At 42.0% G+C, this 26,254-nt stretch overlaps 1 protein-coding gene across 1 annotated transcript; it reads left to right on the top strand.

Annotated features, from left to right (window-relative positions):
- Positions 1-2,699: 2,699 nt before the first annotated feature.
- Positions 2,700-17,864, top strand: LOC124592506 (putative F-box protein At4g05475; the record flags this gene model as incomplete). The annotated part of the gene is made up of 2 exons (XM_047131841.1): positions 2,700-3,010; positions 17,663-17,864. Coding segments are annotated over exons 1-2 (420 nt in total), but the record flags the coding sequence as incomplete, so codon positions are not given.
- Between the last annotated feature and the right edge of the window lie 8,390 nt (positions 17,865-26,254).

The raw sequence follows: 26,254 nt of genomic DNA on the forward strand, positions 1-26,254 counted from the left end.
AAGATTTCCTATATTTTGCTCCACAGATTATTCTCACACCCCTTTTTTGAAGAATGAGTTTGGTTGTTGCCCCCCAAATTTCAATACTGTAGTTCAAGTGAGAGGAGAAAAGAGCACGGTATGCAGTCCATAGGACTACAGTGTCTCTACAGAACTTGCTAATAGTACTGATTGCAAATATATTTTTTGACAACTTAGTTGTTAGGGAGTCAATATGTGTGTCCCATTTCAGGTTGCTTTGGATTGTTACGCCAAGGAATTTTGCACTAGACTCTTTCTTTACCAATTCGTTGACAATGTATAATTTAATTTCATTATTCAAACTACTTTTGTTAAACTCCATCAAACATGTTTTACTGGTGCTTACATTTAAGTGGCTTTCATTAAAAAACTGAACAATTTCTTTGGTCACATTATTACATTTGGCCTCTAGTTCATTACACAACTCCTTTTTACACACAATGGACGTGTCATCGGCATACAAAACAATTTTTGAATTTATAGTACAGTATTTAATATCATTTACATAGATAAAGAACAGAAGGGGGCCCAACACTGAGCCCTGGGGCACGCCATATTTTATGCAAGCGATCTCTGATTTGTAGACACCACTTTCCGTTTTAAGCAGAACAAACTGTTTTCTAATGCTCACATAACACTTTATTAGGTCATAAGCAGCGCCTCTAATGCCCATGTTCCATAGCTTGTCTAATAGGATGTCAACATTGACACAATCAAAGGCTTTTTCTAGGTCTAGGTATGAAATTTGTAGTGACAGACTGACCAGTAGTGTAACCTGAGCCCTAAGTTAGATTGGAAGATGATAGTCTGATTGTGCGTTGGCAAAGCCAATGAATGTGATGGCTTTCTTTTTGTATAGGCTACTGTATAGTGCATTCCAGAGTTAAATTTATGTCGCTGGTGAAGACACTATTTTCTTACAGTGGCTATATTTTCAGATTTTCAGTACATCTACATCTACACCCATACTCCGCAAGCCACCTGACGGTGTGTGGCGGAGGGTACCTTGAGCACCTCTATCGGTTCTCCCTTCTATTCCAGTCCCGTATTCGCGGAAAGAAAGATTGTCGGTATGCCTCTGTGTGGGCTCTAATCTCTCTCATTTTCTCCTCACGGTCTCTTCGCGAGATATACGTTGGGGGGAACAATGTACTGCTTGACTCCTCGATGAAGGTATGTTCTCGAAACTTCAACAAAAACCCGTACCGAGCTACTGAGCGTCTCTCTTGCAGAGTCTTCCACTGGAGTTTATCCATCATCTCCGTAACGTTTCCGCAATCACTAAATGATCCTGTAACGAGGTGTGCTGCTTTCCGTTGGATCTTCTCTCTCTCTTCTATCAACCCTATCTGGTTCGGATCCCACAATGTTGAGCAATATTCAAGCAGTGGACAAACAAGTTTACTGTAACCTACTTCCTTTGTTTTCGGACTGCATTTCCTTAGAATTCTTCATGTGAATGTCAGTCTGGCATCTGCTTTACCAACGATCAATTTTATATGATCATTCCATTTTAGATCACTGCTAATGCCTATTCCCAGAAAATTTATGGAATTAACTGCTTCCATTTGCCGACCTGCTATATTGTATCTAAATGATAAAGGATATTTCTTCCTATGTATTCGCAGCACATTACACTTGTCTACATTGAGATTCAGTTGCCATTCCCTGCACCATGTGTCAATTCATTGCAGATCCTCCTGCATTTCAGTACAATTTTCCTTTGTTACAACCTCTCGATGTACCACAGCATCATCCGCAAAAAGCCTCGGTGAACTTCCGATGTTATCCACAAGGTCATTTATATATATTGTGAATAGCAATGGTGCTACGACACTCCATTGCGGCACACCTGAAATCACTTTTACTTCGGAAGACTTCTCTCCATTGAGAATTATATGCTGCGCTCTGCTATCTAGGAACTCTTCAATCCAATCAGACAATTGGTCTGATAGTCCATATGCCCTTACTTTGACTGTGGGGAACTGTATCGAACGCCTTGCGGAAGTCAAGAAACACGGCATCTACCTGTGAACCCGTGTCTATGGCCCTCTGAGTCTCGTGGAGAAAAGCGCGAGCTGGGTTTCACACATTCGTCTTTTTTGAAACGCGTGCTGATTCCTACAGAGTAGATTTCTAGTCTCCAGAAAAGTCATTATACTCGAACATAATACATGTTCCAAAATTCTACAACTGATGGATGTTAGAGATATAGGTCTATAGTTCTGCACATCTGTTCGACGTCCCTTCTTGAAAACGGGGATGACCTGTGCCCTTTTCCAATCTTTTGGAACGCTACGCTTTTCTACAGACCTACGGTACACCTACATCGGATGGCATTAAAAAGAACAGCATTCCTGACTCTCAGTGCCAATGGAGATCCTGTGACATCATCGGAATTTATATTGCAGTGTTTCTGTTTTTTATTATGTCAGCTGTCAGTTATTCCTTAAGGCACATATCTCTATCACATCAATGATGTGAGCGGTCTGTTGGCTCAATATCACACTATTAACTTGTCCTGAAATAGTTTCAGCCATAAGAAATGATTTCAGCGACAGTTGTCAAATAATGTTGGCATGTTGTTGCTGTTATTTGTTCCATTAACACAGTGGGAAGTAGCTGAAATCTGTGTGAGTGCGGGCTTGTAATGCTGTTTATGTTTTTTTGCAGTGTCTGCAAGCATATCCGACAGACGTCCACTCGACAGCTCGTCACCTCCCCTGGCGCCTTCCACCTCACCGTAGTCCGACTGCAGGCTCGACAGTGAAATGGCTTCAGTGTCTGAGCACAGTGGACTGTGCCACGCGGGAGAAGGCGCTGCAGTGTGGCGTATGAGCATTGACGACTTGCCTGAGGAGATACTGATAAAGATCTTCTCTCACTTGTCTTTCACTGAGCTAGTGGACGTGGTACGGAAAGTGTGCCGTCGTTGGAGAAAGCTGTCGCGAGATTTGAGGTTGTGGGCTGACAAGGAATACCATGTCGGGTAAGTAACCTGCTGGCTGTAACATTGTAAAACTGACGTGGGAACTTTGGATGTGAGCACACTGTCGGCACAACTTAGATCATTCTGCTTTTGTATTCAAAATGAGTTCCACTTTTAGAATCCTGTAAAGGAGCTAAGACCTATTTGATTTTGGTATATTTGTTAGATTGATGTGTTAGCTAAATTGGATAGTGTCATTTGGTGCACAGGTGCTAGTAATAAACTGTCTTCTTTTACTTCTTCGTTAGTCTTGTACCCTGTTCTGTTTGTGAACCAGGGTATACGCCATATTTTCACCTTTCTTTTCTACCCCTTTACTTCTCTTTGTGAGAAGGTACCCATTCATTTTTTTCTTGCCCTCATTTTTCCCTGACGGAGTTTCAAAACATTCCAAAGATCAGTGACTCTCTCTGCCGATTAAATATCTTTCTGCCCACCACTAGTTCCTATTGTGCTCTGGCGTAAAAGTCTACGATAGGGCCAGTGGTGTACTTACATGTTTAATGCAAGAAACATTTCTGTATGTTTTCCCCACATTACATTTTCATCTATCTGTACTCCTAAAAATTTAGTGACACGGGTTTTCTTTATCTTACACTGCCCAAGTTCTGTTGTTATGTGGCTCCTAGTTTGTTTTATGTCTGAAGTCTACCGAAACTCTTTCTTTGTCATTCACAATTAAAATGTTATCCATAAACAATACATTTCATCTTTCTGCGCTACTGTGACTGTCTTCTGAAGGCCAGCATCATTCATAGCTTTAACAGACAGATTGGTGTCATCAGCAAACAATATTGTACCTGCTGCTAATACATGGCTTGGCATGCCATTTATAAATATTAAGAACAGCAGTGGTGCCAGCAGGGAGTCTTGTGGCACCCCGTATCCGACTCTTTGGTATTCTGATGAGTAAACTTTCCCTGTATCTTTACCATTTGGTGCCTGTTACAAAGATAAGATTTGAACCATTCATATGAATCCCACAACATAGCAATATAGCTCTCTCTCTCTCTCTCTCTCTCCTCTCTCTCTCTCTCTCTCTCTCTCTCTCTCTCTCTCTCTCTCTCTCTCTCTCTCCCTATCTCTCTCTTTCTTTCTTTTTAAAAAAATACATAAGACATGTTGAAGACACCTCCCTATCCCCCCCCCCCCCCCTGGTCATGATTGATTATATAATGAACTTTTCTCTGATCAGGAATCCTCAATTAACCATATGGTTAGGTTGGAAACAGCAATCTGATGGGGTGTTTCTAAATGGTGAAATCTCATTGAAGCCTTTTTTATCTCCATGAGGCATACAACACTGCCCAGCATGATCACATTTTACTTAACCTAAATGACAGGGGCTTTCAAGACGCCCTACTGATTTTTGTCGGCTTTTACTCCACTGATTTTTTCGTGTTACAGTCGGTACACCACTCAGAGTGCACGGGTCCAAAAAAATGGCAGGGCTCCATGCATTTCACAACCTGTCGTACCTCTCGTCACACTCACATTGTTTCAACTTTTGCATTTGTAACAGCTCCCAGTCTGTAGCCTTCACCAAACAACAATTTCAAGGTGTATCCACGGAGCCTCCACTTGGACCCTTTCCCGCGACCTCCAATTCTCTTCGACAAAAATGTGAGACACGCATTTGTGTCGTCCTACCGCAGTCCGTCTGGACCCAGAACTCGACTTGTGTACTTAGTGCCGGGATGTTGTTGCACAGTCTCAATTTTTGGGATTCCTCTTTGATAAAAGGCTGACACAGCTGTCCCATATTTGTTAACTAAAGAGTCGCCCGCACGCGTAAGCTTAAACCTCTCCACTTCCTCGCCCACACCTCTCGGGGAGCGAATCATCCTATTCGGCCTAACTCCGTACGTACCGGGCCACAGTTTCGACCTAACTGGATGGTGGTCACCAGGTTTATGCTTCAGGGGTACCTTCAAATTTGAAATGACTGCACCGAGTCTGTCATCGTGGAATAAGTCGAGTCACTGGCACCAGTCCACAGCTCGTCGTATAGTGGCTGCCTCTGGTCTCCAGTGTCCCGGGTTCGATGCCCGGACCGGTTGGGGATTTTCTCTGCCCGGGGTTGGGTGTTTGTGTTGTCCTCATCATTTCTTCATCATCATCATCATCATCATTTGTGATTGTGGCTAGATTGGGTTGTGTAAAAATTGGGACTTCGGGCGGGTGCTGATGACCACGCAGTTGAGTGCCCCACACACCAATCATCATCATCATCATCATCATCATCATCATCAGACCACTTCATTGAGACCACTTCATTGAGACCACTTCATTGAGACTACTTCCTTTGACACTCATGGTTCTCCTCTCCCATCTGCTAAGTTTTGAATATCTGCTGATAGCAAATTTTTTTTCTTTCCTATAATTTTCTACCATGTTTCCAGTACTGTTTTGTAAGTCATATATGGCACATGTATTGCTTTTGCAGAGGTGTAACTGGGCTTTCTCCATTTAGCTTTGTCGTTTAGTTTATTCTTCTCACTACGCTGATTGCATTGGTGGCATCAGTTTGGCTGTGGAAGTTGTTGATTAAGTATTACAATCGATTGGGGTTAACACCATAGTTCGATACGTGTGAAACTTGGTGAGCTAATCGGCACAATTTAATTTAATGACCCATACCAACAGAATGCTGAGCATTCTGACTTTTATGGAAAGTACTTTAAATTACCAGTGACAAGACAGTTGACATTCAAATACATCAGCAGCCCCGTCTTCCATTACAAATTTCATCATAGCTGCTGTTAGATTATGACTTTTGACTACTTATTTTTGTGTATAAAATGATATGCAGTATTGATTAATTGATTTCATAATTAATAATTTCATATAATTTACCCTAATTTGCTGTAGGGCACTGATGCATGTAAATAAGGGATCTACATTGTGTGAAAGTAATAGCACCCAAGTATTTTTCTGAATTTCTGACCAGCAACATTTTCTGTGAGCCAAAATCATATTAGTTCTTGTAATATAAGAAAATCAGAAAAATCCAACCTAGCCATTTTTAAACCACAATGTAGCCTCCAAAATAGCAGTTTGTTCTTATGCCAGTCTACAAAGAGTCAGACTTCACCCAGAATTGGCAGTCGGTCGTTTGAAAGCTCACGAGTAAGACCTATGTCGGGAGCACCCCCAGTGTCAATTTGTGCCACTACTACGTGTGTTCGGCGAGCAAAAATATGTCCACTGACAACAGCAAAGCTCGAGACTTGGATGCTTAATAATTTTTGAGTGATTTCTGTAGCCTAAATTAATGAACATCTTTACTAAACTGTGTTGTGATTGAAAAATGGTAGGAAATGTTACGGTCATCAAAACTACCGATTGTTGAATACTGAAGCTCGTTATGGACTGGATTGAACTACCGAAGTGTAATCATTTCTGTAATAAATTACTACAGGGTAGTGTTAAAAAGGAACTGTGACTTTTTGTGTAAATACTGACTGTATTTTGTACCACAGTCAAACAATTAACTTCACCACTGTTATTGTAGATGTCGATCTGGTTTTGTGGGCTAGTAAGTTTTTGTAATTGATAAACGGGTCACTGTTCTTAACAGTTGAACTTAGTGAAGAATGCATGTATGTGTGTTAATGCAATCTAGATTATATGTACATTTTTGAGTAAACACCATCCCTCACTCATTTGGACTTTCAACTTCACTGATAAAAGAGTGATGATGCTACTGAGGAAAGAACTACAATAAGCAGGTCAGTTCTGCTTAAAGTCTTTGCTGAAGCAGAGAACTTACCTCTCCGTTTCTCACAGTACCAACTCCAGCTCACTTACGCAATCGCACTCGAATGTTTTCCTAATTGTCCAACTTATCGGATTCTTCTCGGATAAGGGGCACCGATCCACCCACCCTCGGGGGTGATTAACAGTCGGAATGCACCTGGAGGTCCCCCACGTAACTTGCTCAGAATGTGCACACCGTGTTCTGCCCCCTCCGTTAGCACCCAGACCACGAATTGAGACCAACCTGCATCATCCCTGTTATCTTTCAATGTCTGTTTTTGTCAGTTCATCAGGAGTATCAGGATGGTAGTAGCTCTGAAACCCCGAGTAAGGCAGGATATGCTTTACGCCTCCTGCTAACCCTTTTTTTTAAAAAAGAAAATTGCTACCAGGAACATCTAGTGTTTTTACTGCAGAGCTGATAGTCATTAACAGAGCTTTAAGTTTTATAAAACAGACTTCTGTTGATGAGATCTTAATTTGTAGTGACCCAGTGAGCAGTCCGTGCTATTGACCGATGTTACTTTCGTCACCTACTGTTTACGATCTTTTCCGTGACCTCGGTTGCAGTGCCTGCTCAGTTGTCTGCCTCCGGGTCCCGAGTCCAGGGAATGAACCGGCTGCCTGTTTGGCTGGAGAAGCGATTACCCACCCGACATTCACGTAGACAGTAGTGTGTGGAGATCTGCAGACCTCTGTTCACTCAGAAACAGAACATCTGGTGAGCTACTGTCCCTTTTAACAAACTCTACACTATCGAGGAGACTGCTGCTGTACCGCTGTAATGAATCTCCTATCCTACGTAGCACAGTCTTCCGGATTGTTCACCTCTAATGTTGGTGGACAGCGTACGGTGGTTTTGAAGTGCTTTTGGGATGGTGCGGGATGGTTTGGCTGGTTCTGTGGGATTGTCAACACCACCATCTCTATCAGCTGCCACGGTCATACCTCTTCTACTCTGTTTTAATCACTTTCAGGTGTGGTTTGCCCTTTTTTCTGCCATACCCTATTTTGTGTTTTAGGGGCAACACTCCATTGTAGCCGAGACCTTCATTATTTCTTACCCTCCGTACTAGCTGTTGACAGAGTATCTGCTTAATAGGGTTTCACGCTTCCCCCAAGATAGTGGGTGCTGTTCCCCTCTTTAAGACTTCGACTCTCCAGAGAGGGGCGGCTGAGGGAGGGGAGACTCCCGCCACACGCCGAGCCCTGAGCGACACTCGCCCGCGCCCACCCACCTCTTGACGTCACTGTTACTCTCACCTTATTTTCTTGTCGGCAGCCCATCTGATGTTCATGACGTTTATAGATTTATGACTTTTGCTATTTTGAATGTCCTGGCTAGGTCATCTTCTTCCTCTGTAACTTGGTGAGCCCATTATGTGGTCGGTGGGGATCGGATAGGAGTGAAGTTTCTGCCTCCACAAATGGGTGTGGGGAGAGTCCTCGTATGCTCTTATAATTTTGTATCTGCCCAACCCGTAGACATTTACCTCTCTTTAAATTAATTCTCAGCTGTGACAGAATGTCTGCAAGGTCGCCACAGGCTCTGGAAATTGGGGAATATCGGGGAATTTTAAACACGTCAGGGAAATTGGGGAAATTTGAAAAAACACTAGAAATAATCATTTTTGTCTCGGTATGTGAAATGTTTTGTTTACTGATGTGTCGTGCACCGTCGCTGAGCACGTGCGCCTCTTCCCTACTCCCTCATTGCTGCTGCTTCTCTTCTCCCCTTCCTACCGTTCCCATCAATTCGCAGTCGGTGCTGCCGACACTTCTTGCCGCCAGCCTAGCAGCTGCCGACGAGAGGCGTGGAGGTGTGGGGAGTGGTTTGTTCGGATCTGATTCTGAGAGACTGTAGACGCAGTGGCCAGAGCTGGCAGCCCTGCATATGTGAGTTGCATCTTAGTGATTGTGTGAATGCGTGTGTGCTCTTGTTTGGCTGTGGCTGAAAATTTAGTTGTGAGAGTGTGATTGTCTTTTCTACGTGCCCGTTCTGGTTCAGCGATCGTCTTTACGGTGACTCGCTACCTATCCTCATTATTATCGATTCTCGGAGTATTCGTACGGATCGAGCACCGTGGCCTCATTTCGTCGACGCGCTGTCTGTGACTCTGAATAGCTGGCCACACGAGTGGATTTCCGTGACGACCTAAAACTGCAGGCCGTTTCTGCGAGTATCTGTAATGTGTCTGGCCTGCCGTTCAGTTTCCACTAATGTGCAGGCCCTGCCTGTCTGATCTAGTCCCACTGATCTGCCTGCAGGCCGGATCTGCTTGTGTGTGGTGCGATGCAGCAGATTTTCATGGTTTATCCTCGGACCCAGGTTTGCGGTGCTCCTCAGCAGACCAGAGGCCGTGGGCAATGGATTTCAGGAATTGTGACTGTCTCACTACAAGTACGTTGCACAGTGTGGCATTTTATAGACATTTTATTTGTTCTAGTACATTTTGGCACTTCAAAAGTAGTTTATATATCAGAAAAATTGTGTTGGTTGCTGGCAGCTTGTGCACTATGTACTCATGTATTTGTCAAAAGAAAAGTCACATAATACTCACTAGACATGGCCTGCACCTCAACAGGTATGGGAAGGGGAGGTTGGCAAAGCTTATACGTGACAGCATAGGTGGGGTTGGTGGGATCACTCGTGGGAAAATTCCTGCAGTAGTGGGTGTTAGAGCTGCACCTTTTTTAGATTGAAGTCAGCTGATAGGTATTCCTGCTTAAGGGAAGTTTCTCTAACAAGGGAATCACTTTTGACAAAGCTTAGGTATCCGAGTAATAAGGGAATTAGTATATTTCATCAAAATATACAAGGTATTAGAGATAAAGTTAGTGAACTGCTTATAGATGTTGACTCTGAAATTATTGGTATATCTGAACACTTCTTAAATAAGGATATAATTCAGAGGCTTCCTTTACCAGGATACAGGTTGGCTGGCTGCTTTTCGAGGAGCTCTTTGCAGTGTGGGGGAGTAGCCATGTATGTGAAAAATGGCATCCCATTTGAGTCAATTGATGTGTCAAAGTACTGCACTGAAAATGTGTTTGAATGTTGTGCAGGTGTGGTTAAATTTAATGGAGCTAAACTTGTAACTGTTGTTATTTATAGATCCCCAGACTCCGATTTCACAACATTTTTGCTAAAGCTAGAAGAGATTCTTGGTTCACTTTATAGGAAATACAAAAAGTTAGTTATATGTGGTGACTTCAATATTAATTGTATAAGTGATTGTGCAAGGAAGAGGATGTTGGTAGACCTCTTTAATTCATATAATCTTATGCAAACCGTATTCTTTCCAACGAGAGTGCAAGGGAACAGTACAACAACCATAGACAACATTTTTGTTCATTCCTCATTACTAGAAGGGCATTCTGTTAGCAAAAAGGTGAATGGCCTTTCAGATCATGATGCGCAAATTTTAACTTTAAAAGATTTTTATGCTGCAACATGTGTTAAATATAGTCATCAGCTGTTCAGGAAAGCTGATCCAGTTGCTGTAGAGACCTTTGTAAACCTTATAAAGGAACAAGAGTGGCAAGATGTTTATAGTGCTGATACAGTAGACGATAAATATAATGCTCTTCTCAAGACTTTTCTCATGCTCTTTGAAAGTTGCTTTCTGTTAGAACGTTTAAAACAGGGTACTAGCACAAACAGGCAGCCTGGGTGGCTGACTAGAGGGATAAGAATATCTTGTAGAACAAAGTGGCAATTACATCAAAACGTTAGAAACAGTCAAAATCTAAATGCAGCAGCCCATTACAAATAGTATTGTAAGGTGCTTAAAAATGTTATTAGGAAGGCAAAAAGTATGTGGTATGCAGATAGAATAGCTAAGTCTCAGGATAAAATTAAAACCATATGGTCAGTCGTAAAGGAAGTTGCTGGTCTGCAGAGACAGGTCGAGGATATAGAATCAGTGCGTAGTGGGAATGTCCGTGTTACTGATAAGTCAATATAATGGAAGGAAACATTCCACGTGGGAAAAATTATATATAAAAACAAAGATGAGGTGACTTACTGAACAAAAGCGCTGGCAGGTCGATAGACACACAACAAACACAAACATACACACAAAATTCAAGCTTTCGCAACAAACTGTTGCCTCATCAGTTCTCAGCCATATCTGTAACTTTTCCTTTAGGAGTGGTCGGTTTCCTGACCAATTAAAGTACTCGGTAGTGAAGCCACTTTATAAATATGTCTGCTTGTGTCTGTATGTGTGGATGGATATGTGCGTGTGTGCGAGTGTATACCTGTCCTTTTTTCCCCCTAAGGTAAGTCTTTCCACTCCCGGGATTGGAATGACGCCTTACCCTCTCCCTTAAAACCCACTTCCTTTCGTCTTCCCCTCTCCTTCCCTCTTTCCTGATGAGGCAACAGTTTGTTGCGAAAGCTTGAATTTTGTGTGTATGTTTGTGTTTGTGTGTCTATCGACCTGCCAGCGCTTTTGTTTGGTAAGTCACCTCATCTTTGTTTTTACTGATAAGTCACATATATGTACAGTATTTAATAATCGCTTTCTGAATATAGCAGGTGAACTAAATAGAAACCTAGTCCCAACAGGGAATCATATAGCGCTCTTAGAAAAAAGTGTTCCGAGATTGTTACCTGAAATGCTCCTCCATGATACTGACAAGAGGGAGATTGAGTTAATAATTAAATCACTAAAGACCAAGAACTCTCATGGATATGACGGGGTATCTAGCAGAATACTGAAGTATTGTTCTATGTATGTTAGCCCAGTTCTCAGCCATATCTGTAACTTTTCCTTTAGGAGTGGTCGGTTTCCTGACCGATTAAAGTACTCGGTAGTGAAGCCACTTTATAAAAAGGGAGACATTGATAATGTTGACAATTTTAGACCTATTTCTATGCCATCGGTGTTTGCTAAAGTTATCGAGAAGGTTGTATATACAAGGTTACTGGAGCATTTAAATTCACATAATTTGCTGTCAAATGTTCAGTTTGGTTTTAGAAATGGTTTAACAACAGAAAATGCTATATTCTCTTTTCTCTGTGAGGTTTTGGACGGATTAAATAAAAGGTTGCGAACGATAGGTGTTCTCTTTGATTTAATGAAGGCTTTTGACTGTGTTGACCACAAAATATTACTGCAGAAGTTGGACCATTATGGAGTAAGGGGAGTAGCTTACAATTGGTTCGCCTCTTACTTTAAGAACAGAAAGCAGAGGGTAATTCTCCGCAATATTGAGAGTGGTAGTGATGTTCAGTCCCAATGGGGCACTGTTAAGTGGGGCGTTCCCCAAGGGTCGGTGCTGGGGCCACTGCTGTTTCTTATTTATATAAATGATATGCCTTCTAGTATTACAGGTGATTCAAAAATATTTCTGTTTGCTGATGACACCAGCTTGATAGTGAAGGATCTTGTGTGTAATATTGAAACAGTAACAAATAATGTAGTTCATGAAATAAGTTCGTGGCTTGTGGAAAATAATTTGATGCTGAATCACAGTAAGACTCAGTTTTTACAGTTTCTAACTCACAATTCAACAAGAACCGATATTTTGATCAGACAGAATGGGCATATTATAAGCGAGACGGAACAGTTCAAATTCCTAGGCGTTCGGATAGATAGTAAGCTGTTGTGGAAAGCCCATGTCCAGGATCTTGTTCAGAAGCTAAATGCTGCTTTATTTACTATTAGAACAGTATCTGAAATAAGTGACAGTTCAGCACGAAAAGTAGTCTACTTAGCATATTTTCATATGCTTATGTCGTATGGTATTATTTTTTGGGGTAATTCTTCTGATTCAAAAAGGGTATTTTTTGCTCAAAAACGGGCTGTTCGAGCTATGTGTGGTGTAAGTTCGAGAACCTCTTGTCGACCCCTATTCAGAAATCTGGGAATTCTGATATTGCCCTCACAGTATATATTTTCTTTAATGTCGTTTGTTGTTAGCAATATTAGCCTATTCCCAAGAGTTAGCAGCTTTCACTCAGTTAATACTAGGCAGAAATCAAATCTGCATGTAGAATGCACTTTTCCTTGACTCTTGTGCAGAAAGGAGTGCAATATTCTGCTGCATCCATTTTCAATAAGCTACCACAAGAACTCAAAAATCTTAGCAGTAACCCAGACTCTTTTAAGTCTAAACTGAAGAGTTTCCTCATGGCTCACTCCTTCTATTCTGTCGAGGAGCTCCTGGAAGAGCTAAAAAATTAAGCAAATTCCAGTGTTACATTGTTGATTTTCTTCATTTAAACTTACGACTTGTCACCTGAATATGTTTTTTTTTATATTTCATTTTATCTGTTTCTAATATCGTGTTATAATTTTATGTATTGACTCGTTCCATGACCATGGAGACTTCTCCTTAATTTGGTCCCACAGAACAATAAATAAATAAATAAATAAATAAATAATAGATGTAACACGATATCAAACATAGTAGAACCAACCTTTTATTGGCAGCCACCGACAGAGCTGGTTTACACAGTTCATCCCCATCTTACACACTTCTTTCAAGAGGCCTACTTTTTTCTGAGGTTATTTATGAAATTGGTGAAGGTATTTTAAATCTCTTTTAACTCCAAGGGAATGCGTATTTTTGTCACCAAAAATGTTTTATTTATTTGAAATAAATTAATATCAGTGGTTTTAATGAAACACGCATACCGTGTGGCTTGCTTTCTCCATCTAAAAACAGTTCATTACAAAAGATGTTGAGGTTAGTACTAAAGATTTTTGCTCACATCAGGAAATGCCATCTGCTTGCAAGGTTTTTTTTAAAGATATTTCCTAGTTTACACTATTGTTTCTTGTACCGTAGCTACAAAGACAGATTGTCAACTTACGTCTTAATTTTCACCCTTGAAATCTCAAAATTTGTCAGGGAAAATGCTAAAACTTGTCTGGAAATCAGGGAATTTCACTCAGGGAAACTTGTGGCAACCCCAGTCTGATACATCGCCATGAGTCCCTCGATCCTTACCGACCAACCGACACATTTCTTTGCGTTGTCCTGCTTCTGTAATTGTGACCTCTTCACATTTTCAACTGTGCGAATCCGAGCAAAGGAGATTGCAAAAAAGGTGACAGTTGCTAGGATATTAGGTATAAAACCTAACATCTGAGAAGAAATACGTAGTCTTAGAATCTATAAATTTCAGTACCACTTTGCGCAGTGGACAGTGACACCGTGTAGCATTAATTGTCAATTCATGAGCCTAAGTTCGAATATTCGTGCGAGTTGCTCTTTCCGTGTAGCAGAATTAGTGTAACTCCGTTTTTCTGCGCAAATCTGTTTCCAATCAGTTGCATGTCGAACAGCACCCACTCGGCAGCAGTAGTACCTGAAAAACAGCATTCGGTGAAATCAAAAAAGTGTATGAGCACTTTGCAAAGTGTCAGTTGCACCCAAATAGTACTACTTTTACTGCAACAACAAAAGTAAAGAACATTAACAGTTTGTGTTACAATCGCCCGGTAATGACGACAGTCCTGTACTGTGATCTTGACAGACCTCTTAGCCACTTGTATGCATCGTGACTAAAATGCTTGTAATGTAGTTGAGAATTCAGTTTTTTATACAGATAACCTCCTCAATTCTCATATTTACTATTGTAACTCAAAGCATTAAACTTACTAAGTATATTGTTCACTCTCAAAATTATATACAAATCAACTCGAATCAGTCTGTAGTTTGCAGTTGTAGTGTACAGAATGTAATTATAATACTACTGCGACTCCCTGTTAAGTTACAGCTGTGTGCCGGAGTGGTACATTACCTTTCATGGGCAAGTGTTCTGCCTACTGAACAATCCGAGCACGACTCACGACCTGTGCTCACAACTTTACTTCTACCAGTTCCTCATCTCCTACCTTCGAAACTTTACACAAGTTCTGTCACATTCCTCGCAGTCTCGACACTCCCTAAAGAAATGATCGTATCCAGAAATGGCTCAGCTGTTGCCTAAAACGTAGTTTCTGCTATGAATTTTGACTCTACTGTGGAGTGTACACTGATAAGCAACTTCCTGGCAGGTTCGAGTCTTGGTCAGCCACACACTTTTAATCTGCCATTAGATTTCAAATTGGTGCACACTGTGCTTGAGGTTGAAAATTCATTCAGAGCAACAAAACCACACAAACTGAAAAAAGAAAAAATAACAAATGACAATAAATTAAAAGCACATTTTGGTCTTGCTGAAACTTTCTCGGCAGCAACAGTACTTAAATACCAAATTACATAAAACTGCAATAACAGTCCAACACGTTTTCATTAAACAGTCTCAGAATAATTAATTATGTTGAAAGGCTCATCTCTACTTACTTTTTAAAGAAAAATTCATTTATGTATTGTTAATAAGAAACAGTGATACACGTTAACTCTAAGAACAATAATGCGAAAGAGAGATCGTGTTTTATTATAGTTTACTTGACCTGTCTCATATATGAAATTTTTCAACATAAGAAAAAGCAGATACATATGGCTAAATTGACAGTGAAATTAGTCTATTCTTAGTACACATATACAGAAACAATTATTGCTACACATGATCTTTGTCTTGTCATGACAACTGTATCACCACTGGAATTAGTTCACAGTGGACAACTGGCAGATTCTGCATCTGATATACCCATGACGCACATAATCACAGGTGATTGTCAATAAAAACAAATAAGATAGTTAGAATTTTGTTTAAAAATAAAAGTATAAAATTTGTAGCTGATGTTGTTGTTTGTGCCTGTTACTTATAATTGACTTTGTAGAAGGTTTTTGTAAAATAAGTACAAAAATGAAAGAAAAAACTTTAGTAGACAGTCTCCAAAAATTTGTGCTATGCACAAAGGAAAATAAAAACTGTATTTGAATTTCAGGTCCATCTCTAGTGGCCTCATTGTCGACAGTAGGTTAAATGCTAATCTCCCTTGCTTCTTTTGTTTGACTACTACTACTACTACTACTACTACTACTAGTAGTAGTAGTGTTCCAGCAGTAATTGTTCCTATTCATTAAAATGCTTATCATTATACAGTCTAATTTTGGAAGTATAAGTATCTCAAGTGCTATCAACATTTAATATGGTTTAGCGTTCCTTTACCTTTTATTCTTGACAGTTGTGCCTTTATGTGCTTGTTGGACTTCTGATCCATCTGTTTTAGCATTGCTATTAAGAACTGTTACACCACATTTTTAATCTGTACCAGATAACTTGTGAGATATCAATTGCATTAATGTGTATTTTCTTCACAAAACTTACGTAGACTTGTTAAGTCAAACCTACTCAGTTCAATAAGCCGTGTCCAAAATGGCTCGGAAAGAATGATGGAGATTATAATGTCTCCTTGTCTAACAACCTTCAGTCATTTCAACCTACACTTTGGTTTTCAGCACTTTTATTCTCACATTGCAGCCCCCCACCTCCCACCCCCTCCCCCCCCTCCCCCCCTCCCCCCCCCCCACCCCCCCACACACACACACACACACACATGCACAGGAGTTGTGTCGCGTCACTGGCTGCCTCCACAGGCACAACAGTTGCCGATGCGCGTGGTTCTGATGCAGAATCGTGTCTTTCTCAACTCACAATGAAGTATTGACAAATCTATATTTGTTCATGATAGGAGGTCACATGTTATGACAGGTCGGTGTAGCAAGCACGTTATTATAAATGTTTTCATAGAAATAAAGTGGTGATGGCTAATAACTTGTAGTTCGCATATTTCTGTACTTCGTGGACCCGATGCCCACAATAATCCTGACAAATACCCAGGGAGACCCTCAGCCAAGATACAGACCTCATAAATGCCTTGTTGTTGTTGTTGTGGTCTTCAGTCCTGAGACTGGTTTCATGCAGCTCTCCATGCTACTCTATCCTGTGCAAGCTGCTTCATCTCCCAGTACCTACTGCAGCCTACATCCTTCTGAATCTGCTTAGTGTATTCATCTCTTGGTCTCCCTCTACGATTTTTACCCTCCACACTGCCCTCCAATACTAAATTGGTGATCCCTCGATGTCTCAGAACATGTCCTACCAACCGATCCCTTCTTCTAGTCAAGTTGTGCCATAAGCTCCTCTTCTCCCCAATTCTATTCAATACCTCCTCATTAGTTATGTCATCTACCCATCTAATCTTCAGCATTCTTCTGTAGCACCACATTTCGAAAGCTTCTATTCTCTTCTTGTCCAAACTATTTGTTGTCCATGTTTCACTTCTATACATGGCTACACTCCATACAAATACTTTCAGAAACGACTTCCTGACACTTAAATCTACACTCGATGTTAACAAATTTTTTCTTCTTCAGAAACGCTTTCCTTGCCATTGCCAGTCTACATTTTATATCCTCTCTACTTCGACCATCATCAGTTATTTTGCTCCCCAAATAGTAAAACTCCTTCACTATTTAAAGTGTCTTATTTCCTGATCTAATTCTCTCAGCATCACCCAACTTATTTCGACTACATTCCATTATCCTCATTTTGCTTTTGTTGATGTTCATCTTATACTATCCTTTCAAGACACTGTCCATTCTGTTCAACTGCTCTCCCAAGTCCTTTGCTGTCTCTGACAGAATTACAATGTCATCAGGAACCTCAAAGTTTTTATTTCTTCTCCATGGATGCCTTATAAAGGTGAAATTACTACTATTAATGATCCTTCCTTGCCATCAACATCAGAACCACTGGTTTTGAAAGTTAACATTTGTGCTGATATGCCCCCCCACCCCACCCTATTTTTGTGCTTGTGTTTGTTATTGTATGGTTTTCCTATCTGTTCACTTCTGGTTTCGCACGGGACAGCGCTTCGATTGTGGGTGCTAAAATAGACTGCCACAGTGTGTTGACAAATTCTCTGTCCTGCCAGTCGGAGATACTATTCAGGAGTGAACTGTCGACATATTGCTATTCCACAGGGTCTCGAGGCACTGCAACTCGGAGAACTGTAAGAGCGGCAGGACCGAGCGGGAGGCGATGCGTATCTTCCGCAGTGCCCGAAACCTGCGTAAAGTACACATGTGGTGCGCCGTCAGCCCCCACGTCATCGACGTGCTCTGCGACAAAGGCCGGAGACTCGCAGATCTCCGCCTGCACGTCGCCCAGAAGCTCGGCTATTCGGTAAGTGTTACATTCTTTTTATTAAAAGATGGGAAATCCGGGATTGAGTAATGACAAGATTGCTATTGATAGATTGCTATTCACCGTATAACGGAGATGCTGAGTCTCAGATAAAACAAAAAGTGCTGAACAAGTAAACTTACAGCTGAAAGGCCTCCTTCTGGATTACACACACACACACACACACACACACACACACACACACACACCGCACATGCACGCATGCAAATAGAACTCACATACATGCCCACTGTCTCAGGCTGCCGAGGCCAGATTGTGAGCAACTGCATGTAATGGGAGAAACAATCTGGGTAGAGGGGGTGAGGATGAGACTGGATGGGAGGGATAGCACGTAGAGGTGGGGGACACTAAAGTGCTGCTTGTGGGGACATACAGGAATGAGGAGGGGAGATGGTAGGGCAGCTAGGTGCAGCCGGGGTGTTAGACAGAGAGCGGGGAGTTGGGGAGAGGGGGGTGCGGGAAAGGAGAGAAGTAAAAGGACTGTGGGTGCATTGGTGGAATCGAAGGCTGTGTAGTGCTGGAGTGGGGACAGAGAATAGGATAGGTGGGTTAAAGACAATTATCGACAGAGGTTGTGGCGAGGAGAGTTACGAGAACATAGGATATATTGCGAGAGTTCCCAGCTGTGCAGTTCAGAAAAAGCTGGTGGTGGTAGGAAGGAACCAAGTGGCACAGGCTGTGAAGCAGTCATTAAAATGAAGAATGTCGTGTCGGACAGCACGCTCGGCAACTCTGTACCACCTCTACAAAAGCCTCCGAACCTCCCACACGTCGCCTCGTAGCTGATAAACCCTGTCTTGCTAATGTTGTACTTTTACCCCACCCTCAAAAACTCCCTTCCACCACCGTCCGGAATTCAGAACCTAAATAGACCCGAAACACAGTCGTGATCTTTCCTCCGAAAGACTTAGCCCCGGAAAGTCCTTTCTGAAGGACTTACCTCTTGCCTGGTTCCAAAGTTCAGTCCTGCTGGACTTTTTAAGGAACTTCTCTCCTTCTCCTGGTCTCTGCAGTGGAAAAAATTGTTTGCTACCGACCCTACCCACCAGACTCGACCAAAGACTAATGTCGGACCTGGCCGACTCAGTTCCCTCCCATTGCCCCCAACTCACCCCCTGTTAACTTCCCAGAATTTCTTAAGCTCGGACCTCGCCTCACCGTCATTCCCCAAATCCCTCGACGTGTAAACTAACTTTCCATCTGGAGAAAGAACTCAATCCACCATGTAAAAACTGATCCTGACCTTGCAAGCCTACCTGCTGACAAAGGCTCCACCACTGTGGCTCTGAACTGCAAGGATTACGTGGCAGAAGGGCTCCACCAGCTGTCTGATTTGTCCATCCACAAACCGTGCCACATTGACCCTGTTCTAGAAATCTAGCAGGGTCTCCAGACTCTCCTAAAATCTTGCACAACCTCTCCCCAGAGTCTCAGTCTCTCTCTCTCTCTCTCTCTCTCTCTCTCTCTCTCTCTCTCTCTCTCTCTCTCCCTCCCCCTCCCCCTCCCCCTCCCTCCCTCCCTTCCTCCCTCCCTCCCTCCCTCCTCCTCCTGCTCCTCCTCCTCCCTCCTCCTCCTCCTCCTCCTCCTCCGACCCCCCCCCCCCCCCCACCACTCCCCCACTCACTGCACTCCTACTTTCTATATGCTCCACGAACTGAACCACCCACCGTTACTGTGCCCCCACTGAGAGAATCTCTGCTGTTGTAGACCAACACCCTCAGCCTATTACTTACAACCTACACTCCTATCTTAAAGACACCGACCATTTTCTCCTCAGACTCTCCACAGTTCCTTTACTGCACGGTGCCTGCTCGTCACTATTGGTGCCCCCTCCCATTACACTAACATTCCCGATGCCCAAAGCGTAGCCAATACTGAATGCTACACCTGAAAAATTCCAGATCTACAACCTCCTTCCTGTCACCCTGACTGACTTTCATCTGGTACTCCTCAACCCGACAAGCCACCTTCCTCGATATTGTCCTCCACCTCGAGCGCTGCTACTTCGGCACCTCTAACCACACGGAACTTACCGGCCACGAGCAGTACCTCCACTTAGGCACAGCTGACACCCGTTCCGTACAGAGAAACCCCTGTCCCCTTTGAACAGCCCAGCCACTCCCGGCCGTCACATCTGTAGTGACGAGCAGTGCCTCCCGCTGACGCCTTCACGGACCGACCTCGTGCAGAAACAGATATCCCGTGCCTTATTTCTCCGGTCAGCCGCCACCTTCCGGAGTCCCACTGTCCGACCGCAGAGGACCGTTCCTCTCGTGACTCGGTGCTGCCCACGACCGGAGCAACTGAATTGCATTCTCTGCCGGTGTTTCGGCTACCTCTCGCCGTGCCCCGAGCTGAGGAACATCTTGCCCACTATCCCTCCCAAGCTGGTATTCCGCTGTCCACCGAACGTACGCGATATCCTCGTCCGTCCCTAGACGGCCTCTGCTCCCTACCCTACGCCTCTAGCTCGTATCTGTGTAAAAAAAAAACGAGATGTGAGACCTGTTCCGTATGTTCTTCCATCACCATCTATGTACTGAGATGGTGGCGCCGCGTATAGACGTACTACTTGACAGATCCGCGGAAAATTAGAGTTTTTAAATCCTGTGTGTGTAAAATGTAGTAAGAAGGTGAGAAATGGTGTTAAATTATGCCCACGGTCCCAAAAATGGATCCGTCGACAATGTTTAAATACTTTAGAAGAAAGAAATGCGACTTGCGACTGTGGGAATGTGCACTGTAGTTATCGTGATTTATTGTTTTTGTGAAAGGAATATCGAGAAGGCTGTGTGACTGCTTCATTAAAATACGATCTTGTCAGCCAAACTGTACGTACAAAGCTTGAAAAAGTGATAGGAGTCAATTCCGAGTGTAGTGACACTTTTGTAAATGGGCCAAATGATAACTTCATATGGCCTAAAAAGTTCCCTCGTGTTAACCGTAACGAGAAAAACTTCAGTCTCCCAGTGGCAAAAAACCTGTGACGAGTCTAAAAGATGTGAAAATAGCGAAAGAAACAAAGTACTTTCACCAAATGCAGAGTTTAAAAACCAGTCGAGTACGAAGTCTTGTAATAACGAGCGAGGAAGTACCGGTACTATAATTTTCAGTGAACATACGTACTGTGAGATCGTGACGAACACAAGTAAGAAGAACAAAGAAGATATTTACATGCTCTCAGACAGTCATGGAGAGGGCTTAGCTGGTATCATGTGTAACACGCAAACTGTGTTTAAAGTTAGTGGAATGACAAAACCAGGGGCTCCCTTGAGTGAAATTCTAAAACACTGTGAGCATTTTTTGGAGCCCGGAAGAAACTGTTTAATTATTGGGGGTGCTAATGACGTTTATAGGAATGAGGGTAAACTTCCCACAAGAGCACTAAGAAGCACTCTACAGAAAATTACAAATGTGAACTTCTATACTGCAAGTATACCACAAAGACACAATCTGATGTAAAAATCTTGTGTCAACAAAGAAATCGCTGTTACTAATAGAAAATTTGAAAAAATATGCCGAAGCTTCCCAAATGCCACACATGTGAATGTACCGTCTTCAGAAAGAAGTCATTTTACCAGCTACACAGAAATAAACTTGGAAAAGCATTCATTAGTCGAGAAATACTTAATGCAGTGTTAGCAGTTGAAGACAAGAATATCCGTACCATACCACTACCACCACCCATCACAGCAACTGAAATTCTCTAACATAAAAATGAAACTAATTCACCGGCAACAGATCCAGCACTAGAATCTTCACTTGCCACAAAAGTAGCTGAGGCAAATAAAGCCTCCACAACAGCTCCAACAGTATCAGAAACAGCTACAGACTATACAGCAGCATCACTAGCAAGAAATGTGCTTACGGCCAGCGAGTCGCATCAAAGTTGCGACACATACAGAAGAAAGAAAGACAAGATGCACGAAACCTCTGTCCCTAAAGGATTTTTGGTACCCAGCCTCAATATGAAGAAACCGTTGACACTGGACAATACAAGGAAGAGGTCCTCTCAACCAAGTTGCAACATCTTAAAATTACTTAGCCTTAATATACAGTGTCTCAAAAATAAAATTCTAGATCTCGAGATTGAGGCCAGTGAATATTGTGTTGACTGCATTTGTAATCAAGAACACTGGTGCAAAAATTATGAATTAGAATACATTAATATTTCCCCATATACCTTGGTTGATCATTTTTATAGGAAGGAAGCCAAGAATGGGGGTGTCTGCATTTATGTAAAATCAGATATTAAAGTGAAAAACAGACCCGAAGCTGAACTCCTGAGCATAGAAAAACATTTTGAGGCAACAGCAGTGCAAATGAGTGTAAAAAATAGGAAAATAACAGTCATGTCAGTGTATAGATCACCATGTGATGACCCAGAATTTTTTTAAGTAGACTCAAGAACTGCTGAGCTTCTTACATGATGAGAAGACATCAGTAATTGTATGTGGGGACTTTAATGTCAATATGTTGGTAGGTAGTTCATTTAAAATTAAATTCCTCAATATTTCACATAGTTTCAACCTATATTCTAACATAAACAGTCCTACAAGGGTAACAAACACTTCAAAAAAGTTTCATAGATAATATAATTTCAAATATAGAAAGCCCAGATACAGAAGTTTTGAATATTGACCTAGGAATATCTGATCATAATGCACTTATTATTAAAGTGCTCACAGTTCCAATACATACAAAAACAGTACATCACATGTATAAGAGAATTTTCTCTCCCGAAAACTGCAACCAGTTTGGTATCACACTGACTAACCAATCTAGGGCAGAAGTATTGTCACAAACTGATACAGATGCTCTCTCTCTTTTCATGACAGATTTTTAGATGTGCTTTTCAAAAAGATTAGTTAAAATCAACTCATCTAGCCATACACACACAAATTCTTGGTTCACGTCTGGCATTAAAAACTCTTCCAAGACTATGAAAAGACTAAACACTGAAATGAAAACCAATACCGACATTACTTTAAAAAAAATATGTTAGTAACTACAAAAAGGCATATAGAAGGATAATTAATCTAGCAAAAGTATTAAGTAATGATAGACTAATAAGGAAGTCAGACAATAAATCAAGGACCACATGGGAAATTGTTAAAAGAGAAATAGGAAAAAGCTCTAAAGACCAGGATATTGTACTTAAATCTAGTGATAACATTGAAATAAAGAAGGAAGTCTTGCCCAATTACATTAACAACTACTTTCTAAGTGTACCTGACAAATTAAGCAAGAGCCTTACCAAACAACAGCACCAAAAGTAGTCAGTAGCATGATAAGAAGTCCCACTAATACATATGAAATATTGAAAGTAATTAACAGTATGAAATCTAAAATGTCTGCAGGACTGGATGAAGTGTCAGTGACAATAATAGAAAAAGTCGGCTCACAAATCTTGGAACCACTGGTAGATATTGTCAATTTATCATTCAGTGAAGGTGAGTTCCCCAAAAGGCTGAAAATTTCTAAGGTTAAACCATTATTCAAAAATGAGGATACGCATAAGATAGTGGCCCCCTATTATTCCTAATCTATATAAATGACATTGAAAGGCCGAACAGATCATCAAAAATTATGTTATTTGCAGATGATACAAGCATAATTATAAGTGATGACAGCAAATCCTTATTCAGTACAGCTGAAAAAGTTGTGAAGAGGGTGCAACAGTGGTTTTATGTAATAAGACAGACAGAAAGTCTGCTGTACAAAATTTTTGGGCATGTACATTGATCAACACTTGAGCTGGAAAGCCCGTGTCACATACATATCCAAACAAATTCAGTTCAGCATGTTTTGCACTGAGAATAACTTCCAGAGTTTGCAGTGCAGAGTGTACAAGATTAGTGTATATGGCGTATTTTGATTCTATTATATCCTATGGAATAACATTGTGGGTGCAACTAAATGTCGCTTGAGAGAGGTTTTTAAATTACAGAAAAGGGCCATTAGAATTATTACACACAGCTCTCCACAAACACACTGCAATCCCTTGTTCATGCCGCTAAACATACTTACAGTACCATCTTTGCACATATTAAAAAGCATACTGCATACAAGAACACACTCGAGTAGTTTACGTGTAAATTCAGATCTTCATGACTACAATACACATATCTGTAAGAATCTGCATGTAGAAAGAACAAGGAAAACAAAAACTCAAAAACATGTGAGCCACTGTGGATTAAATTACGGTGAGGCAAGGTTCGAGCTTAAGAAATTCTGGGAAGTTAACAGGGGGTGCTCTATAATGCTCTGCCACACTGCATCAGGGGAACAGAAGATGAAGGAAAATTTAAGTCGGAATTAAAAAAGTATCTGCTAAATAAATGTTTTTATAGCATAGAGGAATATTTTGAATCCTTAAGTCACTAACTGATAGTTGTATTGTCAATATCATGTTGTTCTCATTGTCAATTCCATGTCTCCTTTATACTCTTTTAACTCTAAATTATGTGCAATATGTTTCCGAAAATGTACTAAATATATATAAATTCATCACATACGGTACATGTTAAAGGAGCATATTTTAATTTTCAACATATTATACAGTGTTAATTTTATGTGTTTGATAGAAATTTGTAATAGTCTGCTGTGCATATCCTGGACAGTATTATGACATTTCCTATATCATGTAAATGATGCAAAGAATGATAATAAATGAAATTCCGGTCACAAGCATTACCTAATCCCATCGAAGGCAGGGCTACCTGTGAAACCGATCGTGCGATTTATGAGCTAAGTCGCAACCACTGTGCTGCTTTCTAAGTAGGCACGACAACTGTCAGGCTGTCTGTGTGCACGAACCACTAGCGGCAAACTGTGGCCGAGAAACGGCTGGACCCCACAGTTGCTGAGTAGGCTGCTCTTCAGGACATTCTCCATTTTAATTACTGCTTCACTGCTTGTGCCATCTGGATCTTTTCTAACATGTGTCCTTCCTAACAGTACCAGTTTCTCTGAATTTTGCAGGTGGTAACTCTCCCTGCAATACATCCCGAGTACCAATAACCCTCCCAGGCTGAAGCTTCATTAGTTATTGTCCATTGTCCTTCACCCACCTGTCCCCTTCCTCATTACCCCTCAGCACTGCACTTCTTCCTTTTCCACTCTCCTTTCCCACCCCCTGCCCCTTCTCTAATCTACCGACTGCACCTAGTTGCCCTCCACTCTCCCCACTCTAGTACCTCCCGCTGTGGAAGTCGAACACGCACCAGAATAAATGGACGTGGTCAGCCCGTAGAGGGCTCCATGTCTGCGGCGGCTATTCCGCGCAGCGGCTCTCGCGCAGCAAGGGTACCACCGCAGACAGCGGCCAATAGCCGCTCTCTCCGGTTTCGTATACAGGTACCCGCTCTGCCCTAGTCCGGCCAGTCTGGTACTCGCTCTGGATTTCGTTTCTCTCTCGGCAGTACTGCGTTCTGGTCATTGCTCATTGTTGACATTTGCCTGGCTCTGGTTCTGAGTGGATTTACTGTCGGTGTTTGGTGTTGTGGTTTCTACAAGCCCCCATTGTTTATCTCTTCCTCGTTGTGTCGGTCATAGTTGGTCGTGGTCGGTTGTTGTCGGTTGTCATTGGTCTGTCGTCCGACTCGTCCTCGTGTTTACCCGGTGTTGCGTGCTCCACCGCCGGCGGCTTCCCCACCTGGCGGCTCCGATCTGCAGCCGAAGGCGTTCCCGCAGTTGGTTTTGGTTACTACACCCAGCCTGTCCCTTATGCTCCCACAAGCAGGACTCTACCGTCCCCCACTTCTATCCTGCCATCCCTTCCCATTCCTGCCCCCAGCTTACTCCCACCACCCAGATTTTCTCCCATCTTGCACAGCAGTAGCTTGCACCCTGGCCCGAGCAGCTCGAGACGGCGGTCGCGTGCGAGTGAGTTGCGTGCGGGTGCGTGGGATGGATAAGTGTGGGAGTTGTGGGTGTACTTCAGAAGGGGTCAGTGAACTGGCACCCACCAAGTCTTGTTTGCTCAGACTGTTAGCTTTCTCTTCACCTTTCCATCACTTTTCCTGTGCTTGCAAATACTCACATTGGGTATTAGGAGCCGAAATAACCAGCTTGGCATTGCTTCTGTATAAATAGGTTGCAGTGTTGTTTTGTGGATGAAACAGTTTCTGGTTGGCTTATTAGAGATATCTGTGGCATTGTTTTCTGCTTGCTTTAATTGAAACTGCTGAAATCCGTATCACTAAATGGCTGACACGATAATGGTCCCCATTGCAGATTGGCTGCGTAATAGCCTACAGGGGCAACAAACAATTGATTTTCGGTACTTCATATAATTACTGTCTGACCTTAAAAGAAAATGCTGTCATAATATACCCATTGAGAGGTATAATCCTAAGTCAAAGATT

The sequence above is a fragment of the Schistocerca americana genome, unplaced genomic scaffold (genome assembly GCF_021461395.2).
Source record: "Schistocerca americana isolate TAMUIC-IGC-003095 unplaced genomic scaffold, iqSchAmer2.1 HiC_scaffold_932, whole genome shotgun sequence".
Lineage (NCBI taxonomy): Eukaryota > Metazoa > Arthropoda > Insecta > Orthoptera > Acrididae > Schistocerca > Schistocerca americana.